This window comes from Candidozyma auris, chromosome 2 (genome assembly GCF_003013715.1).
Source record: "Candidozyma auris chromosome 2, complete sequence".
NCBI classification, from domain to species: Eukaryota; Fungi; Ascomycota; class Pichiomycetes; order Serinales; family Metschnikowiaceae; genus Candidozyma; species Candidozyma auris.
The window spans coordinates 2264124-2282345 of NC_072813.1; the positions used below are offsets into that span (position 1 = coordinate 2264124).

General features: G+C 48.8%; 9 protein-coding genes across 9 annotated transcripts; 4 read left to right on the top strand and 5 right to left on the bottom strand. All coding sequences in view use genetic code 12, as the record gives it.

Annotated features, from left to right (window-relative positions):
• Positions 1-84: 84 nt before the first annotated feature.
• On the bottom strand, positions 85-1632 carry CJI96_0002489 (E3 ubiquitin-protein ligase HRD1; the record flags this gene model as incomplete). The annotated part of the gene is made up of 1 exon (XM_054702090.1): positions 85-1632. One exon carries the CDS (start codon positions 1630-1632, stop codon positions 85-87), a length of 1548 nt encoding a protein of 515 aa, XP_054558065.1.
• Positions 1633-1793: 161 nt separating this feature from the next.
• Positions 1794-4331, bottom strand: KIP1 (Kip1p; the record flags this gene model as incomplete). The annotated part of the gene is made up of 1 exon (XM_029036007.2): positions 1794-4331. The coding sequence occupies one exon, from the start codon at positions 4329-4331 to the stop codon at positions 1794-1796; it is 2538 nt and encodes an 845-aa protein (XP_028891249.2).
• Positions 4332-5248: 917 nt separating this feature from the next.
• Positions 5249-5617, bottom strand: CJI96_0002491 (uncharacterized protein; the record flags this gene model as incomplete). Its single annotated transcript, XM_029036008.1, has 1 exon — positions 5249-5617. One exon carries the CDS (start codon positions 5615-5617, stop codon positions 5249-5251), a length of 369 nt encoding a protein of 122 aa, XP_028891250.1.
• Positions 5618-5912: 295 nt separating this feature from the next.
• On the top strand, positions 5913-6591 carry CJI96_0002492 (Rab family GTPase; the record flags this gene model as incomplete). The annotated part of the gene is made up of 2 exons (XM_029036009.2): positions 5913-5970; positions 6023-6591. 2 exons carry the CDS (start codon positions 5913-5915, stop codon positions 6589-6591), a joined length of 627 nt encoding a protein of 208 aa, XP_028891251.2.
• Positions 6592-9327: 2736 nt separating this feature from the next.
• On the top strand, positions 9328-10611 carry BCR1 (transcription factor BCR1; the record flags this gene model as incomplete). The annotated part of the gene is made up of 1 exon (XM_029036010.2): positions 9328-10611. The coding sequence occupies one exon, from the start codon at positions 9328-9330 to the stop codon at positions 10609-10611; it is 1284 nt and encodes a 427-aa protein (XP_028891252.2).
• Positions 10612-11422: 811 nt separating this feature from the next.
• Positions 11423-12130, bottom strand: CJI96_0002494 (uncharacterized protein; the record flags this gene model as incomplete). Its single annotated transcript, XM_029036011.2, has 1 exon — positions 11423-12130. The coding sequence occupies one exon, from the start codon at positions 12128-12130 to the stop codon at positions 11423-11425; it is 708 nt and encodes a 235-aa protein (XP_028891253.2).
• A 231-nt stretch (positions 12131-12361) lies between these two features.
• PPZ1 (salt homeostasis regulator) lies at positions 12362-13939 on the bottom strand (the record flags this gene model as incomplete). The annotated part of the gene is made up of 1 exon (XM_029036012.2): positions 12362-13939. The coding sequence occupies one exon, from the start codon at positions 13937-13939 to the stop codon at positions 12362-12364; it is 1578 nt and encodes a 525-aa protein (XP_028891254.2).
• A 1560-nt stretch (positions 13940-15499) lies between these two features.
• Positions 15500-17184, top strand: CJI96_0002496 (uncharacterized protein; the record flags this gene model as incomplete). The annotated part of the gene is made up of 2 exons (XM_054702091.1): positions 15500-15508; positions 15706-17184. 2 exons carry the CDS (start codon positions 15500-15502, stop codon positions 17182-17184), a joined length of 1488 nt encoding a protein of 495 aa, XP_054558066.1.
• Positions 17185-17752: 568 nt separating this feature from the next.
• CJI96_0002497 (uncharacterized protein) lies at positions 17753-18145 on the top strand (the record flags this gene model as incomplete). The annotated part of the gene is made up of 1 exon (XM_054702092.1): positions 17753-18145. The coding sequence occupies one exon, from the start codon at positions 17753-17755 to the stop codon at positions 18143-18145; it is 393 nt and encodes a 130-aa protein (XP_054558067.1).
• Between the last annotated feature and the right edge of the window lie 77 nt (positions 18146-18222).

Below are 18222 nucleotides of genomic sequence, written 5' to 3' on the forward strand. Positions count from 1 at the left end.
CATTATAGATATTGCATTGTTTAGACAATTTACAACTACGCTTTTCTTTTACCTAACCATTCCTTTACCCTAAAATTTTCTATGCTATTGACTCGAGGTGATCTGGAACAAGTCCATTCTCTCGTTTCTGCCATTTTCACGCCTTCGTATGGTGATAGTTCCTGAACTCTCGGGAGAAAGCCTGATGTTACGTGTGTTGGAGTCACTGCCTGCGCTGATAGGAAACGCAGCCCAATCCTCGGGTATGAAAGCATTCTCCAGAACGGAGTATTCCTGTGGTCGTCTTTGCGACGCGCTGGAAGTAGGCGTTGGAGCTGAGTCCTCAGTCCTGAGGCGCTCAGGAACCACCGCTTCGGGTGTGGCCTCTGCTTCGTTGTGGGTGATGCCAGCCCCTGGCTGGGCAGCCTCTGCCGCCGTGGCAAAAACAGTGGTTCGACATAGAGGACAGTTGTCAGATCTCTCCATCCAGTCCTTGAGACAACCCATGTGCAATATGTGACCGCAGCGAAGCTTCTTTGGACGACGTCTAGCTCCCAATACCTTCTTCTTGGCCTCGAAGTACTCGTCCTCGCACCACATGTTGTCACGACAAATAATACAGAGGTTGTCTCCAGAATGCAAATCTTCCTTCGTTGCGTTGAGAAGCGCCTTGTCCAACTTTTTGGACTGCTCTAAAAAGCTGCGAAGCTTCTTAGACTTGGAGTAAACTTGTAGGAATGACACGGCTACACCTTGAAGAAGGGTGATGGGGGGAGTGACTCCTCCGTGAACGTAGAGCATGTACATGAAAGTTGCGTAGAGGCCACCTTTCGAGCCGGCAACAAAGATCTCAAATACTTGTGTGTAAATGGGCTTGTTCTCCCACACACGTTCTGAAACATCTTCGTCGTCGGGATCCTCGTCCTCATCGCTGATTTCCTCATCATTCGATACCTCGTTGCCACCCGGCGACAGCAATCCCTGATTATTGGGGATGGTGTAGAACATGAGCTCATAAACGTTGAGTACGAGTTTACCGAAGTATGCTATTGCTTCCATCCCGAGCACTCCGTAGTGGATACCAAACAAGAGACTACCAACAGAACGTGTGCCCTGGAAGACGTCGTAAGCCAAAAACTTCGCTAGGAGGAGGTCGGCGACAGTAAATACCTCGAGAAGAATCAGAACCCTATACGTGGCGAAGTTGTAGAAGACCTGGCGAGAGGTTGATATCTGATGCGGAATCATGTTCGTGATTTTCATCTGAAACGAGTCAAGACGGTCCGTCATGATGATATGAAACACTTTGAACATGATCGTGAGGTTGATCCACACTATATTGAGAAGAAGATTATCGTCACTAAACATGATTATGAGAAGATTAATAAGGTAGAAGGGTAACTCCTCCGAAATATGCTCAATTTCAATGATCCGAAGCTCTCTGAAGATCAATTTGATCCCTGCAAACCCCATGAGAATAAAGCAACTTACCACGAAGTTGAGGAGAATTAGGAGTCTCACGCTCTCCGTGAGCTCGTACATCATGGTAAGATAATCGACAGAGTTCATGGCCAGAACCACGAGCGATGCAGCGAAAAGGCCGAAGCTAATGCCGCCATACACTGCAATTGCAATGGTGCCCTTTCGAGGCATGGTTATGGTGTTTTGTCTTTCTTTTGTGGGGACGAAAGGTGTGGAAGCCGGAAGTAAACACCTCACCTTCGCGATAATCCTAGATCTACGCTAACTTGCGCATAGAGGGTCGTGCGCGCAAAATTTTCCCCAGACTTCCAATTAGTGGTCGCTTGAGTCTATTAAAGTTGCGGAATTCGGGACTTATGGAGGTCATTGCGTAATGGTGACATTTCAGTTCGTCTTCTTTTGATGTCTGGAATCATGCTCTGTCCGTTTAATTGCCTCATAGGCAGCCTCAGTGGCAGTCTCATGGGCAGTCGCAGAGGTGATCTGGATGCTGGTGAAGTTGCCGGGCGCTTCAATTGAGCAGGTGATCTTTGTAGCTCTGACAATGATTGGGAAAATATTTTGAGGTTCTTCTCGGTGTGATTTAAGTCGCGAGAAATTCCGTGGTAGTTCTTATCGATCATGTCGGATACAATATGTGCCTTTTGAGTTGCAGCTTTCTCTATAGAGTCCGCCTGGCTGCGACTAGTATTGGTAATATCAGCCAAAGCATTATCAATAACTTGTTTGGTCTCCTTCTGTAATCTTCCAAAGGCTCCCTGCACATCTTTGGTGGCAACCTCTTTGAAGGACTTGAGATCCGTGGCCACTGACTTGGTCTTTGTTGATATCGACTGTAGCGTTTGGGAATTTTGATGAATGTAGGCCTGATACTCTTTGCTTAGAGTTGTCTTCTCTTCTTGCATGAATTCTGTTGCACTTTCTCTAACCGCCTCGGCATTGGCGTCCTTGCTTGACTTCACGAACCCGTCAAATGCTAGGTGCATTTGTTGCATATATTGCTCCTTAAGTGCCTCATACGTCTCTGCCATACGAGCCTTGAACTTCTTCTCAAAGGCCTTGTACATTGCGGAGTCTTCCAGAAGATGTGTTGAGTTGATGTAATCCGTTAGTTGCTCATTCCTCTTGTTCACTCCAGCTACGTGCAGCGAGAAATCGAGGTTTTGACAAACATTATGAAGGGTAGAAAAGTCCATCAGATTAGCGAGAACCTGCTCGAAGGCTGATGTCTCCTTCTCTACTTTGGAAGAAACATCATTTAATTTGCCCTCGAGAGTCTTCTTAAAAAGGCAAAGATGCGTTTGAACGACGGTGGGGATCTCCTTCACATTCAGCAGCACCTGAGTTAGGTCATTAAGATTGTTAATCACCTCATTAACGTCCCTAATGATACTCAGAATTCCAGTTCCTGTAACATTAGAGACTCGCTCTTTTTGAGAGCTGTATTTGTCTTTTAAATGCATGAACTCTTTTGTAGTCTTGTGAAGCTCAGCGTCTTTAGCTGCGAGGTCCAGCCTGCTTTTCGAGTTCTCGCTAAGTGTTTGCTCGATCTGTAGTTTGAGTTCTGCAATATCCTTGTCCCTCCCTTGAAGTTTGGCGTGTAGCCCTGTAATCTGAGTGTCTTTCTCCTTCAACTCGGTTCTAAGTTCCGCAATTTTCCTTTCAAAGTCCTCGTAGTTCTGAAGACTGATCCTGATGCTGTTGTCTTTGCCTTTTGTAGCCAATAAGTCTCTATTCAATCTAGAAATCTCCGCTGATAACTCCCTTATCTTTGTACGTTTGAGAACGAGCTCGCTGTCGGCCGTCGATTGTGGTATATTTTTGATATTCTTCGCCTTGGAAGCGTAAGTTAGCGTCAGCATCGTTTCCATTAAGTTCAGCTTTGCCGGGGAAATGGTAGCAATCAATGCGGTTTTGGTCCGCCCTCCAATAGAGCCTTGAAGAAGACGGGTGAGTTTAGACTCTCTATAAGGTATATGTCTAGGTTCTTTGCCTTCACTCAATGCACTGATGACCTTTCCCAAAGTCAAAAGACTCTGGTTGATCAGGCCCGCTTCTTTGGCACTAGCATCGGTAGCGCCAGACTTGATGATATCTTCCAGCCCCGCGAGATCCACCAAATTCATTTTTGACAGCCGCACCACCTCTTGCCCTGACGACGACATTACTGTTTTGTGAAGCGTTATGGTGAAAATGGTGTGAGAACGTGATGAGCGGGAGTTGAGTTTAGTGGTACCCATCTTCCTCTTCCCTAGGCACTTTTGTAGCATCTCAAACCCCAGCTTCGCATCCACCACGTCAAGCTCATACAAATTCTGGATCATTGTTCCCCTTCCATCTCTCGAACCATCCCCTAGGAGCCTTAGTTTCGGCTTTTTTGAGTTCAACTCAAGCTCATCGTTGACGAGATCATGGAGCTCTTCCTTGTACAATTCCACACACGACAACTTGACACAGATGTCGTCTTTGGCCACCTGAAAAAGCTCTTGCAACACACGAGGCACAATACCCGCATGCTCTCCCACTAAATCCCCCAACATTGTATAAGTCTTTCCTGAGCCTGTCAGGCCATACGCAAGGATAGTGACATTCATGCCTGCCATGAAATCTCGAAGTAACGGACGAGCAATGTTTTTGTAAATGAGTTCCTGATCAGCATTGGCACCATAGACTTGGTCTAGTGTAAATACTTTGCCTGAACCGTCTGATCCAGAGCCAAAGGAAGTGTTGGGGGAAGCATTCACGCTAACGTAGGGTTCATCCGTGGAACAGAAATCGTCAGGCACCGAGACCACAATCGGGGACTGGGCGGCTATCTCCAGCTCAGTTCTTCTTCGCACACGGGCGCTGACCTGGATTTTGTCGGACATATAGTACAGTTTTTTTTTTGTAGTCTTTCTTTGTGGAGATTATGGTGATGTTTATGTTTGTTTACGATGGGCGGCCTGTGTGCAGGTCGGAACGGTCAAAGCATGTAGAGTGTCTAGAGTCTTTATCGATGAATGGATGTAGAGGAGGTGAGATTCTAATAGTGAGATTCTTTTTTCGATGGACGTGTTTTTGTTTACGTTCCTCGTACTTAGTTATGTTTCGGGTTTAATGGTGTTTAGTGAGAAATGGCTGCAAAATGCAAAATGCTGCGAAAAAGTATAGATCAGAGAAAGACAATACTACTGTCTGATAAAAAACAAAAGTTGATGATAAGAATACCAGAATTTGTACTCACATATAGGAAATCACCTAGAGTTTGATATATAATCTGACACAGCAATGTCAAAATCGCTTTTACCACGTGCTATAAAAAGTTTCTAAGGACGTCACCTTCTCGATATAAGATAAGCATTCTGTGAACGGCTGTTAGGAAAGAGCATAGTGAGGTATTTCAGTTGAAATACGTATGCCAAAAAAAAGGCAACCATTAATTAGATTCCACGTGGTTCACTACACTGAAAACAGATGAACTGTCTACAATACAGTCTGTCAGTGCAATGCCTACCAGTTGCTGGTGGCATAGCACCTCACGAATGGATATATTCGCTACCAGGTTTTGTACAGCTCAAACCACTACATAGCTGGTTTCTGTCAACCTCGTCGCTATCAACTAACAAATAAAAACTCTTTACTAAAAAGAGAAGCTCTTCTTTCACTACACGTACTGTACTAGCCTTCGCTCGTGTGACGATTAGCCAGCCGTACTTTTCCCCATCACCGTAAACCATCTATTGATGTTCATATATACAGATTCCAATGACGACGCCAATGGCAATGCCACGAGCCCCCAAAAACCTCAATCAAAGAAATCATCGTCATCTTCATCGTCGAGATCAGCACGCTTCCGGTCAAACACAATCTGGCTCGCCAGTGTCTTCTTCTCGTCTCTCGAGAGCGACTCTAAAATCTCCACAATATCTTGCTCGCCCAACTTTCTACGGATCGACCCCATCTGAATCATCTTCACGAGGTACTGCTCCACGGCATCGGCTCTGTCTGGACGGACAATTCTCACTCGAGACAAGCGTTCTCTGGCGCTGGGCTCAAGCACCTGCGAAAGCACAGAGATTTTCTCTTCCTGGCCGGGGGCTGACTGCTGGCCCGAGTTCTTCTGGAGCTCTGCAAGCCTGGCCTGTCTTATAGCATTGAGTTCAGCTTCATCCATGGTTGGTGATGTTTGTCTTGTGTGTAGGTCTGGCGAAATAGATGGAGTGATGGTGAGCTGGGGAAATGCAGTTACCCGGCTCCCGTGAAATGCATAGCAAAGTCAAAAAGCAAGCGACTAAAAAGTGAACAGGTTGAAAGCCAGTATCAACTCCTTTTTTCTGAATTTTGTTTGCCGGTTTTTATGTGATCCATAGCTCTTCTTCGACAAGCCTCCTGCACAGTGCCCACACTGACCACTCAACACTAATACGTCGATTTCAAGCGAGCAATACTACCAACTGGCTCAAACCACCATGAGCGACCGAGGCATTCTCAGAAAATACAAAATCGTCTTCTTGGGCGACCAGAGCGGTACGTTAACTCTAGGCTTTCATTTGCCTTGCTAAGTTCCTGCTAACAGTAGTTGGAAAGACTTCGTTGATCACGAGGTTCATGTATGATACCTTTGACGAGCAGTACGCTGCGACGATTGGCATAGACTTCCTTCTGAAAACCATGTACTTGGAAGACAACAAGACGGTGCGGTTGCAGCTTTGGGATACTGCGGGCCAGGAGCGGTTCCGGTCGTTGATTCCATCGTACATTCGTGACTCGCACGTTGCCGTAGTGTGCTACGATATCACCAGCAAAAAGTCGTTCAGCAGCTTGGAAAAATGGGTTAGTGACGTGAGGCTGGAAAGAGGCGACGACGTGATTGTCGTGATTGCAGGGAACAAGAGTGATTTGAGCTCCAAAAGGCAGGTGAGCGTAGAAGAAGCCGAGGAGTTTTGCAAGCAGATTGGCGGGAAGTTTTTAATTGAGACGTCAACAAAAGCTAACCACAATGTGAAGCTTTTGTTTAAGAAGATCGCCTCGTGCTTGCCTGAGTTCAGCGAGAGCAGCGAGCAGCAGCAGCAGCAGCAGCAGCAGGCAGAGACCGTGGACGTGAGCATCGACACGAGCGGTCCACAAGGATCTACCAGTTGTTGCTGAACGAAGCGTGATACGAGGGAAGCGAGCTATAAAGTCTGGCTCCCTGAGAGCCGGACTTTGCCCTTTTTTTAGGGCAACTGGACCTCGACTTGCTCACAATCACCTCTTCAGCACCTCTACAGCGGCCATCATCTATAAAGGACATATGAAACCCTCGGGCATTTTAGCTCATTAGCATCTTCGTTCCAGTGTATATTAGCAATGCATACCAATCTAGAAGCGGGAGACTCTCCCGAGAAGCCAGTCCCTACACAATGGATGTTTGCAGCCACCAGATAAGATTGCATCACAAATAGAGAGACTCTCAAGACACTATCGAGACATTGCTGAAGATGCAAATGACGTAATGGCGGGATAGAATGGCCCTATCAGTAGACTATGACGTCTTACCCAATGCTTGACAAAATTTGCCGGCATTTACCGAAGCAAGCCGATAAAGGCAGAGCGCAATTGAACAATTTTGACGTGCTGGCAGCCGGCCACGATACGATCGGAGGGTCTGTCAGATTGCATGCTTGACAGGGGAAACATGCTTTTGACAGGAGGCACCGTTATCGCTGCAAAGAAAAAAAGCGCAATTCCCAGTTCCTCAGCCCTGAAAAATGCAGGGAGAAAGAGCACACTAAAAAAAATAAAATAAAATAAAAAGAAGAGCACAAAGTCCAGGGGTCAAAAAAAAAAAAGAAAAATAAAATAACCACAATAAAAAAAGAAAAGGCATGGGTCACGAACAGTGAGAAGACTCACTCACGACAAACCATCAGATCTGTGGACATGACATGACAATGTGTCTTGTCCTCAATGGCTGCTAAGGGCCCTTACAGAATTGCAATTTACAAAGGTGCGGTTACTGCGACTTGCTCCTGGCGTGGGCTACAGCCACAGCGAAAGCCACCCTGGAGGCGCCTTCCTCGCATTGCCTCGGAATCAGCCTCCGAGTTGGCACCGGAGCAACAAGCGAAACAGAAAAAAAAAGCTTTGCAAGAGCATCCAAGGCAAAGTGACCATTCCCGAGAGAATAAGACGAGCTTTTAGACTGTTGTGCAGCGAGCGGGGTGGATCTGTTTTGCTTACTTGAGGCAAAAGCTTGTTTGACTTTTTGCTAAAGGTGGCCTCCGCATCAGCAGGCAGCGCCTCTAAGAAAGGCGACAGCAGTTTGTGGATTTAGACACTTTGGCCGCGCAGAAGGCAGGGCCATTGCCACGCACCGGGGGCTAATCAAAGCCAACAGCAGCACGAGGCGAGCACAACGCGAGCATGGGCCTTGCTTGTGGCAGTCAGATACAAGAGATGAAGCGACGCCAGGGGAACACATAGCAAGCGGCAACTGACAAGTGACTAAAGTCAAGGGGAAAAAAAAAAATAAAACATAAAGAAAGACACAAGTGAAAGGGGTCCCCCACCCCCACTCCAGACAATAGAAAGGGGGCGAGGGCCGAGGAAGAGCATAGAGACACAAGCAATTGTGGTGGTCGGTCTCCTCGAATCAGCAGCGCGAGCAGCCCTTTGTTTGATCCATGGAGGGGACCTTGGTACGGCGGCTAAGCGAGCAGACGACAAAGCACCCAAGAGGGCAAAGTCGGCTGGCGCGCAGTGCGCCTGCGACGGAGGGCTCCTCCCCATCGTTGGCAGCCCGGGGCCACCCACAAAGGACAAAGCGACGAAGCAAAAGCCGTAACGGAGGAAGTAGTAGAAGCAAAACGCAGCGTGAGCGTAGTAGGAATAGAAAAAAAAAAAAATGAAATAAAAAAAAAATGAAAATCAGAAAACACCTTCATGGCTGCACCGCCGACTTCAGTAGCCTTTAAGCTTTAGGCCTCGACGAACAGTCGCTTGTTGGCGAGGCGGTGGTGGGCCTTGATACTACGAGAAACACTAGCACCGGCACCTTCTGCGCACTTTGGTGGGCCCCAGCGTGCCTCCTGCCTCGCTCGTGGATGCTCGCTCCAGGGGCGCGCCTCGATTCGCCAAGCGGGCCATGAAACCTGTCTGACTGCCTGTCTGCCTGTCTGCCTGTCTAGTTTCAGGAACAGCGCCAGATGGTGCCGATCAGGAACACCCCAGCGAGTGGGGAGGTTGAGAAAGTGGGGGTTTGTTTTGTCAAGATGGAACAGGAGGCAAAAAATGGTTTGTCTTCGGAAAATTTACTCGAGACCCTACCAGGGCAGCGCCGGTCTTGTCTACATGGGCGCTTTGTTAGCTGCCCTTGGTGTTCCTGTGCCTCTGAGGGCTTCTGTGCGTTCCCTGGGTTCCGCGCTGTCGGACTGCGTTGAAGTGACTTTTGCTGCACTGCGTTCACTTTTTTTTTAGTCTCCTCCAGTCCCCTCGTCCGTGTGTGTGCCTGCTTCCATTGTGAGAGAATACCTTTCTTCGTTTCTCGCTTTCTCACACCCTCTCTTCCTTCCTTCCTCGCTCAACCATAAAACTCATCGTACCCGCACCCCAGACATTTCAGGCCCCGTTTTACTACTCCCCTTCCATTCCTCATTCCCCATTCCTCATTCCCCATTCCCTCAACCTATTCTACTACCCAGCACCAGAACCACTAGATCTTCAACTTTACTAGAATTTGTTCAACTCAGGATTTCGTTTCCATTCTGTCGTTTTTCTTGCATTTGTTTTTCGTCCCCTGGCCCCATCTTTCGCTAGCCAGGCCCCCTGTCAGTGTTCAAACCATAGCCTTGTCTACTGCTTTTGATACCAGGCTCCCAACATCCAACCTTATAAACCCTCTGGATGACCGAAAAGAAGCAGAAGAGACCCTCCAAGGGAAGGGTGTTCCAGTGCACGGGGTTCCCAAACTGCAACAAGTCTTTTACCCGCCTGGAGCACTTGGCCCGCCACCGCCGTAAACACACGGGCGAAAGACCCTTTACGTGCCCCCACTGCCACAAGAACTTCTCTCGCTTGGACAACCTCAGACAGCACAAGCAGACGGTCCATGCTCTCGAGAACTACGTCAAGAAGCGCGACAAAGAACCGCTGCCCCCCTACGTCAATGCCGACTTTCGGCACGACACTCCTCAGGGCCAGATCCAGAGCCAGCAGCCCCAACACCCCCAGTCAAGCCATCATCAACAACCTTCAAGTGTCCTCCCTCTTCCCCAGACACTCACTCCTCACGGCAACAGGCCCATGGTGTCGCCGCCGTCCTCAGGCCTGCCCAACTACGGCACGACATCTGCCTACTACCCTCTGCCCTACGTGGGTAATGGGGCTCCCTCGAGCAGTGGGCCGGGAGCTCCAGGACCCTTGAGGGCAGCGTCGACGCTTCTTCGTGACCCTCCCAAATTCAACCCGAAAACGCGACCAAAGCCCTTGGCCCTTGTCCACTCCTTCACCGACGACACCTACCTCCATCCCTCGAGGCGCACCGATATCCCGGGCACCTTCACCCAGGCGGGCTCCTTAGATCCACCGCTTCGCACCGCTCCTCCCGCAGCCACTTTTGCCGCGCTGGGGTTTCTAGCTCCCGCCGGAGCCTCTTGGAGCTTAGGGTCAGGGTCAGGGCCAGGGTCAGGCTCCGGCTTGGGCCCCAGCTCGTTTCAGATGTCCGCAGGCTCGGCAAGCATCACCTCTGCCACCCTTCCTGCGCCGTCCACCAGCCGCTTCGCCTACCTCACGCCCATGATGGTGAGCCCGCTTTCGCCATTGTTCCACCAGTCGTTCAATCAGGTGTTGAAGGGCGTGAGTGGCAGCAACGCTTCCAACGGTAGTGTGAGCGCCAGCACCAACGCCAATGCCAATTCCAATGCCAATGGCGCCAACGATGCCAGCGCCAAAAGTCCCAACGGTAACAGTAACGGCAGCGCCAAAACGGGCCCTGCTGTCAACGGTGTGGGTGGCCTGGCCCCTGACAACGCTGCTGCTGCTGCCGCCTCCGTGGGCGTGCTCCCGCCAGTGCGCCTTCCTGCAATCGATGCTGGACGAGAAAAGGCATGGCTTCGCGACATGTTGAACGACGAAAAGCTGGAGAAGCCATCGAGAGTGGCGATCAACAGCTTGATCGAAAAGAATTAGGCTGTAACGACGGGTACAAAACGGCAAACCGACCAACACTCAAACTCCACCGTCTCCCACCCATGTCGGCTCAGTGATACGAGTTTGTCTTCTCTGCCCCTGCCTGAGATTTGACGGCTGCCCGTGCCCCTGGCGACCCACTTTGATTGCAGCGCGGATCCTGTCCAGGTTGTACGATGCAACTGACCAGCCTCAGCCAGGAACACACCCCAGTGGCCCTAGCCGAGAAACAGGACGAAGGCTGCCGTGATCCAAATCCGGAGCAGGCGGCCGCATTATTTTTAGATTTTGCAACGGCGCCAAGGGTCGTTGCCATGTGCAAGTTTTTGCCCAGGCGAGTTCTAGCTTGGCGAGGTTTGCCCAGGATCCCACGCAGCCACTTGGTCTCGTCAAAAAGACTCGCTCAATACGGCGCCACGCTGTGTGGTTCAGAGCTGGGACCGAGCGGGCAACACGGGGCGACAACTGCGACGCTAATCGATTTTGTCGTATATGTCTACGCTCATGTGGCCGCGGGCCCGCCCTGTCATTAATTTTTTTTTCTTCTTTGGCTGCGAAAAACTCGCCTGGGACACTCGCAGGACAACGTTTGCCCCAAAACGTCTGCCCCAGCCCGCGCCCAGGCCTGCCGTTGATTTCGCTACACTATACAAACTTACACTGAAATGGAACCAGTTGCCTCTGTCTCGTTGCATACCCACACTCTTCACGACCTCACTTTCCTTAATGAACCACCCATTTCTACCACCCACCATCAACAACTCACCAACTCATGTATTATAATTTACAAACCAAACCAACCTGTCACGCCTCAATGTTCTACTCTCACGGGCGGCCGCGCTAGTGCCTTGTGCCTCTGTCGTGCTGCTACTGTCAACCTCTCCACGATAAGTAGCTGCTGCTCGAGTCTCTCGTTTTCCTTTCCTTCTACGACGGTCTGCAAAACACGCGTCATGGCTTCCACAATGGCATATATCTTATCCAAGTTGGCCACATACTGTTGATACTTGTCCCACACCTGCCCGTCAAGGGCCAATTTCTCATGCAATTTGTTCTCCTTCATGTCCCCAAGCGTTTTCATGTTGTACTCGCAAACACGCCTGGTGAGCTCGGGGAGAACCACGAGTCGGATTAGGTCATCGTAATCCTGATGGATCTTAAAAAGCTGGCGGTTGCGCTCCACTTTAGCTCGGTGCAATTGCGCTAGTGATTCGGTGTCCACGAGCAATTGCCGGAGCCGTGGGTCCTGGACATCATCAAACTTGGCTTCGCTATCATTTTCCGCTTTATACTTTGTGTCTATGAGCGTTCGTAGACTGTCGCTGTGTTGCTGTGAGTCTTGTGGCGATTGTGGTTCTTCTCCCGGAAGAAGGGGAAGCTCAAGCTGGGAGTCGAGCGACCGGGTGACCTTGCTCAAGATGGTCTCATTTTTTTCGATTTTGGCGCTTATCTGCTTGACAAGGTCACAGATGGGGCCATAGTTTTCTGTATTTAGAAGGTACTTGTACGGAGTAGCCATGTTTAAGGTATTCTGATTAAATGGCACTTTCTGATGTACTTACAATTTTGGACTGCATATACGCCTGCGATCATTGGATGGACCTACTACTCTTACTAGACCTTCGTGCCTCGTTAGATGTATATTTCCAGCCATGTACTGTATTTGTGTGCTTCTTTTTGTATCTCATCACTCATAAAACACTGGTTTATCAACCGCCGTAGCTCATCACCGGGATAATTTCATTCTTTTCTATCTGCTCTGTTGCCGCACCAACTGTGCCTGCTTTCGCTCCTGCTTGCCTTTCTTCATGGTCTGCTTCAATGCTACCGAGTCTAATGGGTCGAGCAACTCGAACGAGCAGAGCAATTCGTCGCTCACACTCATTACGGCGCCCCAGTTGTCAAACTCTCCGCAGTAGTTGGGTGCACTGAACACCGTCACTAATGTTCGATCGTTGAAAAATTCGTACCCGTCTTCCACAACCATGTGCGCCCGACAAACCAAGTCAAAGCCAAACTTCTGCAAAAATTTGTTAATGGCTGTCTTGGAAAACACGTACGATACCCCTCGCTCATTGTCTTCCCATTCATTCATGGTGTCTGCGGGATCTGACCAGAGCAAGTCGTTGAGAAGGCCAAAATCTGGCACGTCCGTTGGCCTGGCGATGTTTCTTATCTCCTCCATCGAGTTGAGAACGGGCGAAAGCCCACCATGCACGCAGAAGATCTTTCCGGCGACAATGGCGGCTATGGGTAATGTGTTGAAGGTGTCAATGAACAACTTCCATGTCTTGATGTTACAGCGGCGCTTGCACTCGTCGTAAAATCCGTATACTCGTGTCACGTTGGCGCACTCGTGGTTGCCTCTAAGAAGAAAAAAGTTCTCTGGGTATTTGATTTTGTAACAGAGAAGGAGAAGAATCGTCTCCAACGACTGTTTGCCTCTGTCAACGTAGTCACCCAAAAATAGATAGTTTGTCAGTGGAGGGAAGCCACATTTTGTGAACACTCGAATCAAATCGAGGTACTGGCCATGCACGTCGCCCACAACTTTTACGGGAGGACTGAGCTCGAGCAACGAAGGCTGCAGCAAGAAGATCTCTCTAGCTTTGGAGCAAATCAACTGGATCTCATTGTTCTTGAGACAAACGTTTTTCGTTCTTTTCCCAGAGTAGCCGGCGTCAAGGAGCCTCTGAATGAAGTCCTCGATCTCAAGTGGGTTCAGACACAGGTTAGAACCTTCATGTTGCACAGGCTCTAGAGTCCTGGAGGAGCCACGCCTCGAAGGAGCAGTTCTTGCGGAGATCAGCGAACGACCAGATCGCTTGGAACTCACCGACACAGTATCGGATTTGTCGCCAGTTGCGGTGTCGGTGTTGTTGCTATTAGTGCCGCCGGTAGCCTGTGGGGTGAGACTGCCGCTAGGAGTTTGGAAGTTGCTATTCGTCGGCGTTTTGGAGAGCTGGCCGCCGTCCTCGTTGGTTGGGGGAAGCGAAAGATTGCCCGAAAATTCTGTGTCGTTTGTATTCCTTCTGATCAAGATGGGCAGTTTGGGTTCAGGAGTCTGCATCGACGGATGGATGTAGGCGTCGTTGTCGGTGTCGGTGTCATCGGCAATCGCAGATTCCTGAGCGCCGCCATCGTCATTGGGGACGCTGTCAGGCCTCGGTAGCGACGTCGCCGAGCCCTTTCGGCTGCTCAAGCGAGGCAGGTCCTCTTTGGAGCCCGAAAGACGCGAGCGGATCGATCGATTGGACCTCTGGGACATGCCAGTGTCGGACCTAGAAAGGGCAAGACCATTTTTCGATTTCGATGGCGAGTTGCCCATGTGGGATGGGTGTACAAGGTAGTGGTGGCGTTGGATGTAAGTGCGAGGTTGGGAGAAGGATTGCTTTTTCAAAGAAATGGAGCACTGGGGCCTGTTTAATTCACTGTATTAGAGAAACGAGGCAATGGAAGTATATGCTGAATGTGCCCTGATTCGAATGAATTCAATCTTGCGCCAAGATAGCTTTCAACTCGGTTTGTGCGGAACGAAGGGGAGTCAAGCCGAAAAGCTGGGGGATTCTTTGTGACTCGTTTGACAAAAGCGGTAGTGTGGGGCACAAACTGACGGAGTGGAAGCAGCGGTTGTTGGTGCCGTGGTGGGATTGGCGTTTACAAGAAGAAAGGGAAGGTTTCTGGAGGGAGTTGGTGATGGGAGAGTTGGATGTAGGAGCCAGGCAGACAGGCAGGCGCCTAGAGGGAGAGTTGGGCGGCGCACGACCAGCTTCCAACGGCCATCAGTTGGAGATTGAAATTGTAGGTTGTTAATTTTTAAGGACCCGTGGTTGACCAATTGTGCGTCTTAAAGTGAAGTTCCAAGTTGATTTGTTTCTGAGTTGATTATAGAGCAGGGGAGGTGGAAGGAGGCGATGCACTGCAATAAGGCGGGCCAAAAGCGAGCCAAGGGATGGAGAAAGAGAAGTTGAAACAATTTCCCTTGAAAGACTGAGGAGTCTACAGTTGAAGCCAAAGTTGCTTGAATTTCCAAAAGCTCGTGGTTATTTTTTTCTTATATATATTTTTTTCTCATAAAGACGTAGATTTGCGCTTAGATGTGTTGCCAAGGTAGCAGCTGAGGCGGTGAGCAATAATGGTTGCGAAAAATTGGTCCAAGGCGGAAGCATGAAGCAACGGAAAACGAGAAAGGAGACAGCTGAGTGGCTGGGTAACTTATGAAGTCAGAGGAGGAAATTCCGGAGGAAATAGATGATGGACAAATTGACTGATGATTTTGGAATAATATTAATCAGATATTGGCATCAATGTGTAGTGCCTGTAGACTCTGTATGGAGGAGAGACTGGAGGTAATGAAGGAGATCGTGATGAAGCCGCCCATTTTGCTACCTAAAAGAAACTAGAAAGAGGCCTATCTGAAATTGTTTCTTAAAATACGTAAGATGAGTGGTCAATTCCTCTTGTTGTGCCATAGCGTGGAGGTTGGAAGCCAAAAATAGACAAAGGATGATTACAGGAGGGAGGTATGACTCAGGATGTCCTTCTTGGGAAATCAATAGGCCTTTGTCAATTGAGTCGTTATCAGTCAACGTAAGGACTTAATTATGCTGAACTCTGTAGAGTGAATGGGGAACGGATAAATCTGAGACAAGCTTTCAGTGCTGGCAGAAGGTCCCCCGGGGTATTCATCACGCAGACAAGATATCACAGAAACTTGTTCCCATTTTTCAGAGTGCATTGATCAAGTATTCATTTTCTCTCCTATTGCTCAGTTCGATCTTGTTACTAGTATTACTAGCAACGGTTTTTTGGTCAAGCGTGGATCGCGATTTGCAACCATTTCTGTAGCTCTCAAGATTACTGCTAACAACAGCAGAGGTGGACTCAAATGGTCATCGTGACAAAAAAAGGAACACAATTATATGACTACATTTATTCTCGGGACTTCGTCAGTTTGCTATGTGATCCTGTCTCGTCCTCTGCTTGCCCCACTTCTACCTTCTCTCATCGCACTGCACTTACTGCTCTTCATATTCCCCAGTAGCATCGTCCATCTTCACTCCAACCTGTCTCCATGCTTCGAACGCTCACAAGATCGCTTCGAACTTCCGCATTTCGATTGAACAAAACCCACTCATTCATGAGAACGGCCTATACTACGGCAAATTCACCAAGGAGGAGTACGAGAAGGCCAAGGCTTACGTTACCACTCAGTACGAGAAGCTCGAAAAGGACATCAAAGGAACCGAGCATGTTCGAGAAAAAGTTGGTAAAATGCCCCAATTCCCCTCCAGAGCACCAGCAAAGCGAGATATCACCAATTTGCTGGACTTCTTTCTGGAGATGATCAAGACCACAGGGCCTATACCTCTATCTGCATACATGAGACAGTGTCTAACCCATCCCGAGTTCGGGTACTATACTACGAGGAACCCTTTGGACGCCACAGGAGGCGACTTCATCACGTCTCCCGAGATATCCTCGGTTTTCGGTGAAATGATTGGCATTTGGCTCTATTCCGTGTGGTCTTCGCAGGGGTCTCCACAGAGCATCAGAATTGTCGAGTTTGGGCCTGGAAAGGGCACTCTCATGCACGATGTGGTAGTGGTTTTCAACAAATTTGTGCAAAAGTCGAAAGTTCCCATGGATATCGAGGTGGTTCTCGTGGAGGCTTCCCATATTCTTAGAAAGGAGCAATGGCTGCTTCTATGCAATGAAAGTACACCTTACGAAACGACTCAAGACGGCTTCAACAAGTCAGTGTCCAAATGGGGCAATAAGGTGACTTGGGTCGACACAGAGAAGGATATTCTCGAGGCACCAAATACTGCCAACTACGTCTTGGCTCATGAGTTCTTCGATGCGTTGCCCATCAAGTCTTTCACAAAAACTGAGCACGGTTGGAGAGAACATGTGGTAGAACACACGCCGTCTGTGATCAACACACAGCCTAAATTGGAAGGAGCCAGCACTGGCGAAGAAAACGTTGCCGAGGACCTAAAGACTGAGTTCCATCTCACGCTCTCTCCCAAAGAGACACCATCTTCTTCAATCCCCACGTTGAGCCCCCGCTACAGAGACCTACCTGAGGGCCTGCGAATTGAAGTGTGTGCTGATGCGGAATTTTACTTGTCTTACATTTGTAAATTGGTTAATGACTACAACAAGGGAGCCGGCGCAGCATTGATTATAGACTACGGGCCCGCCAATGAAATCCCATCAAACTCTTTGAGGGGCATTTACAAACACAAGTTCGTCTCTCCGTTCTATAAGCCTGGAGAAGTGGATCTTTCTATCGATGTTGATTTTGAGAATCTCAAATTGTTGGCCTCACCCCAAGTGGACGTATACGGGCCAACAGAGCAAGGCGACTGGCTTCACGAGATTGGAGTCGGCTACAGGTTTGACCAATTGATCAAAAAGGCCAATCTGATGGCGAACAAAGAGCTGATCTATGAGTCCTATCTTAGACTCACGTCCAAGGACGAGAAGGGAATGGGTAAGATCTATAAGTTCATGGGTCTTCTTCCCAAGCATTCTCAGAGGCCAGTTGGATTTGGAGTTGGAGAGTAAGTTTTGAAATGGTCGATGAAAGAAGGAATAGTTGAGTCACTCCAATATCATGGACCTGGTCTATCCAGAGAGTTGGTTTCCCTCAAGCTGTTCCAATGAAAAAAAAAAAAAAAAAAATAAAAATAAAAATAAAAAAGGATCATAAAAGGAGGTTAAGATTTACCTTGAACAGCCAAGGCTTGGACTAGTTACAGGTCACCAGGAGGCAACAAAATCAGTATTAGGACAACTTGCCCTTGAGCTGTGACCGGTCTCGGTTTTTCGAACTTACGCACGAATACCTCCAGACGAGGTGCATCGACCGTGTTTAAATACACATCGAGTCTACACTTATAGTTTGATGCATGCAATTGACCTTATAGCATTGTTGAATGTTGGCCAAGCGAATAGAAATTTGCAAACTAATCACAAGTTCATGATGTCACAAAACAAGGTGTGGACGGGTCCGGGGCAGTCATTTGAGCGTTGCACCGCATGCAGTACCTTGACTCTGAGCAAGGCGATCTAGAAACCACGCCAAGTGCTCTAACATATTCTACTCACCAATATTAAAATAACATCTAAAATAATGCTATTCAGATCCCTTGCACGTGTCAACTGTCATGCCCTCGTTCCAAAGCATAACGTGAGGTTTGCCTCAAACTTGTTCAACGATCAGACGCCGGCTCCTCCTAAGTTGCCTAAGGAGCAGCAAGAGGAGTTTGAGAAGCTCCAGAAGATGGCAAACTCTCAGGCAGCCATCGACGAGTACAACAGACAGATTGAGGAAACCGGAGCAGCGTCGAGTGACTTTGCCTCTCTGGAAGGCCAAACCGACGTGGGCTTGCAAACACAATACTTCAAGACGATACCCGAGTTTGAGGGAGAAGTGAACCCTGAAACAGGGGAGATTGGCGGCCCCAAACAGGATCCTTTGAGACACAACGACTGGTCGTTTAATGGGCGTGTCACTGATTTTTAGTGGCGAGCCGTTATATTGGGTAAGGTCCGCCAGGGTCCAGGTAAACGTTTAGGTCCAGAATATGTTTAGGATTGAGT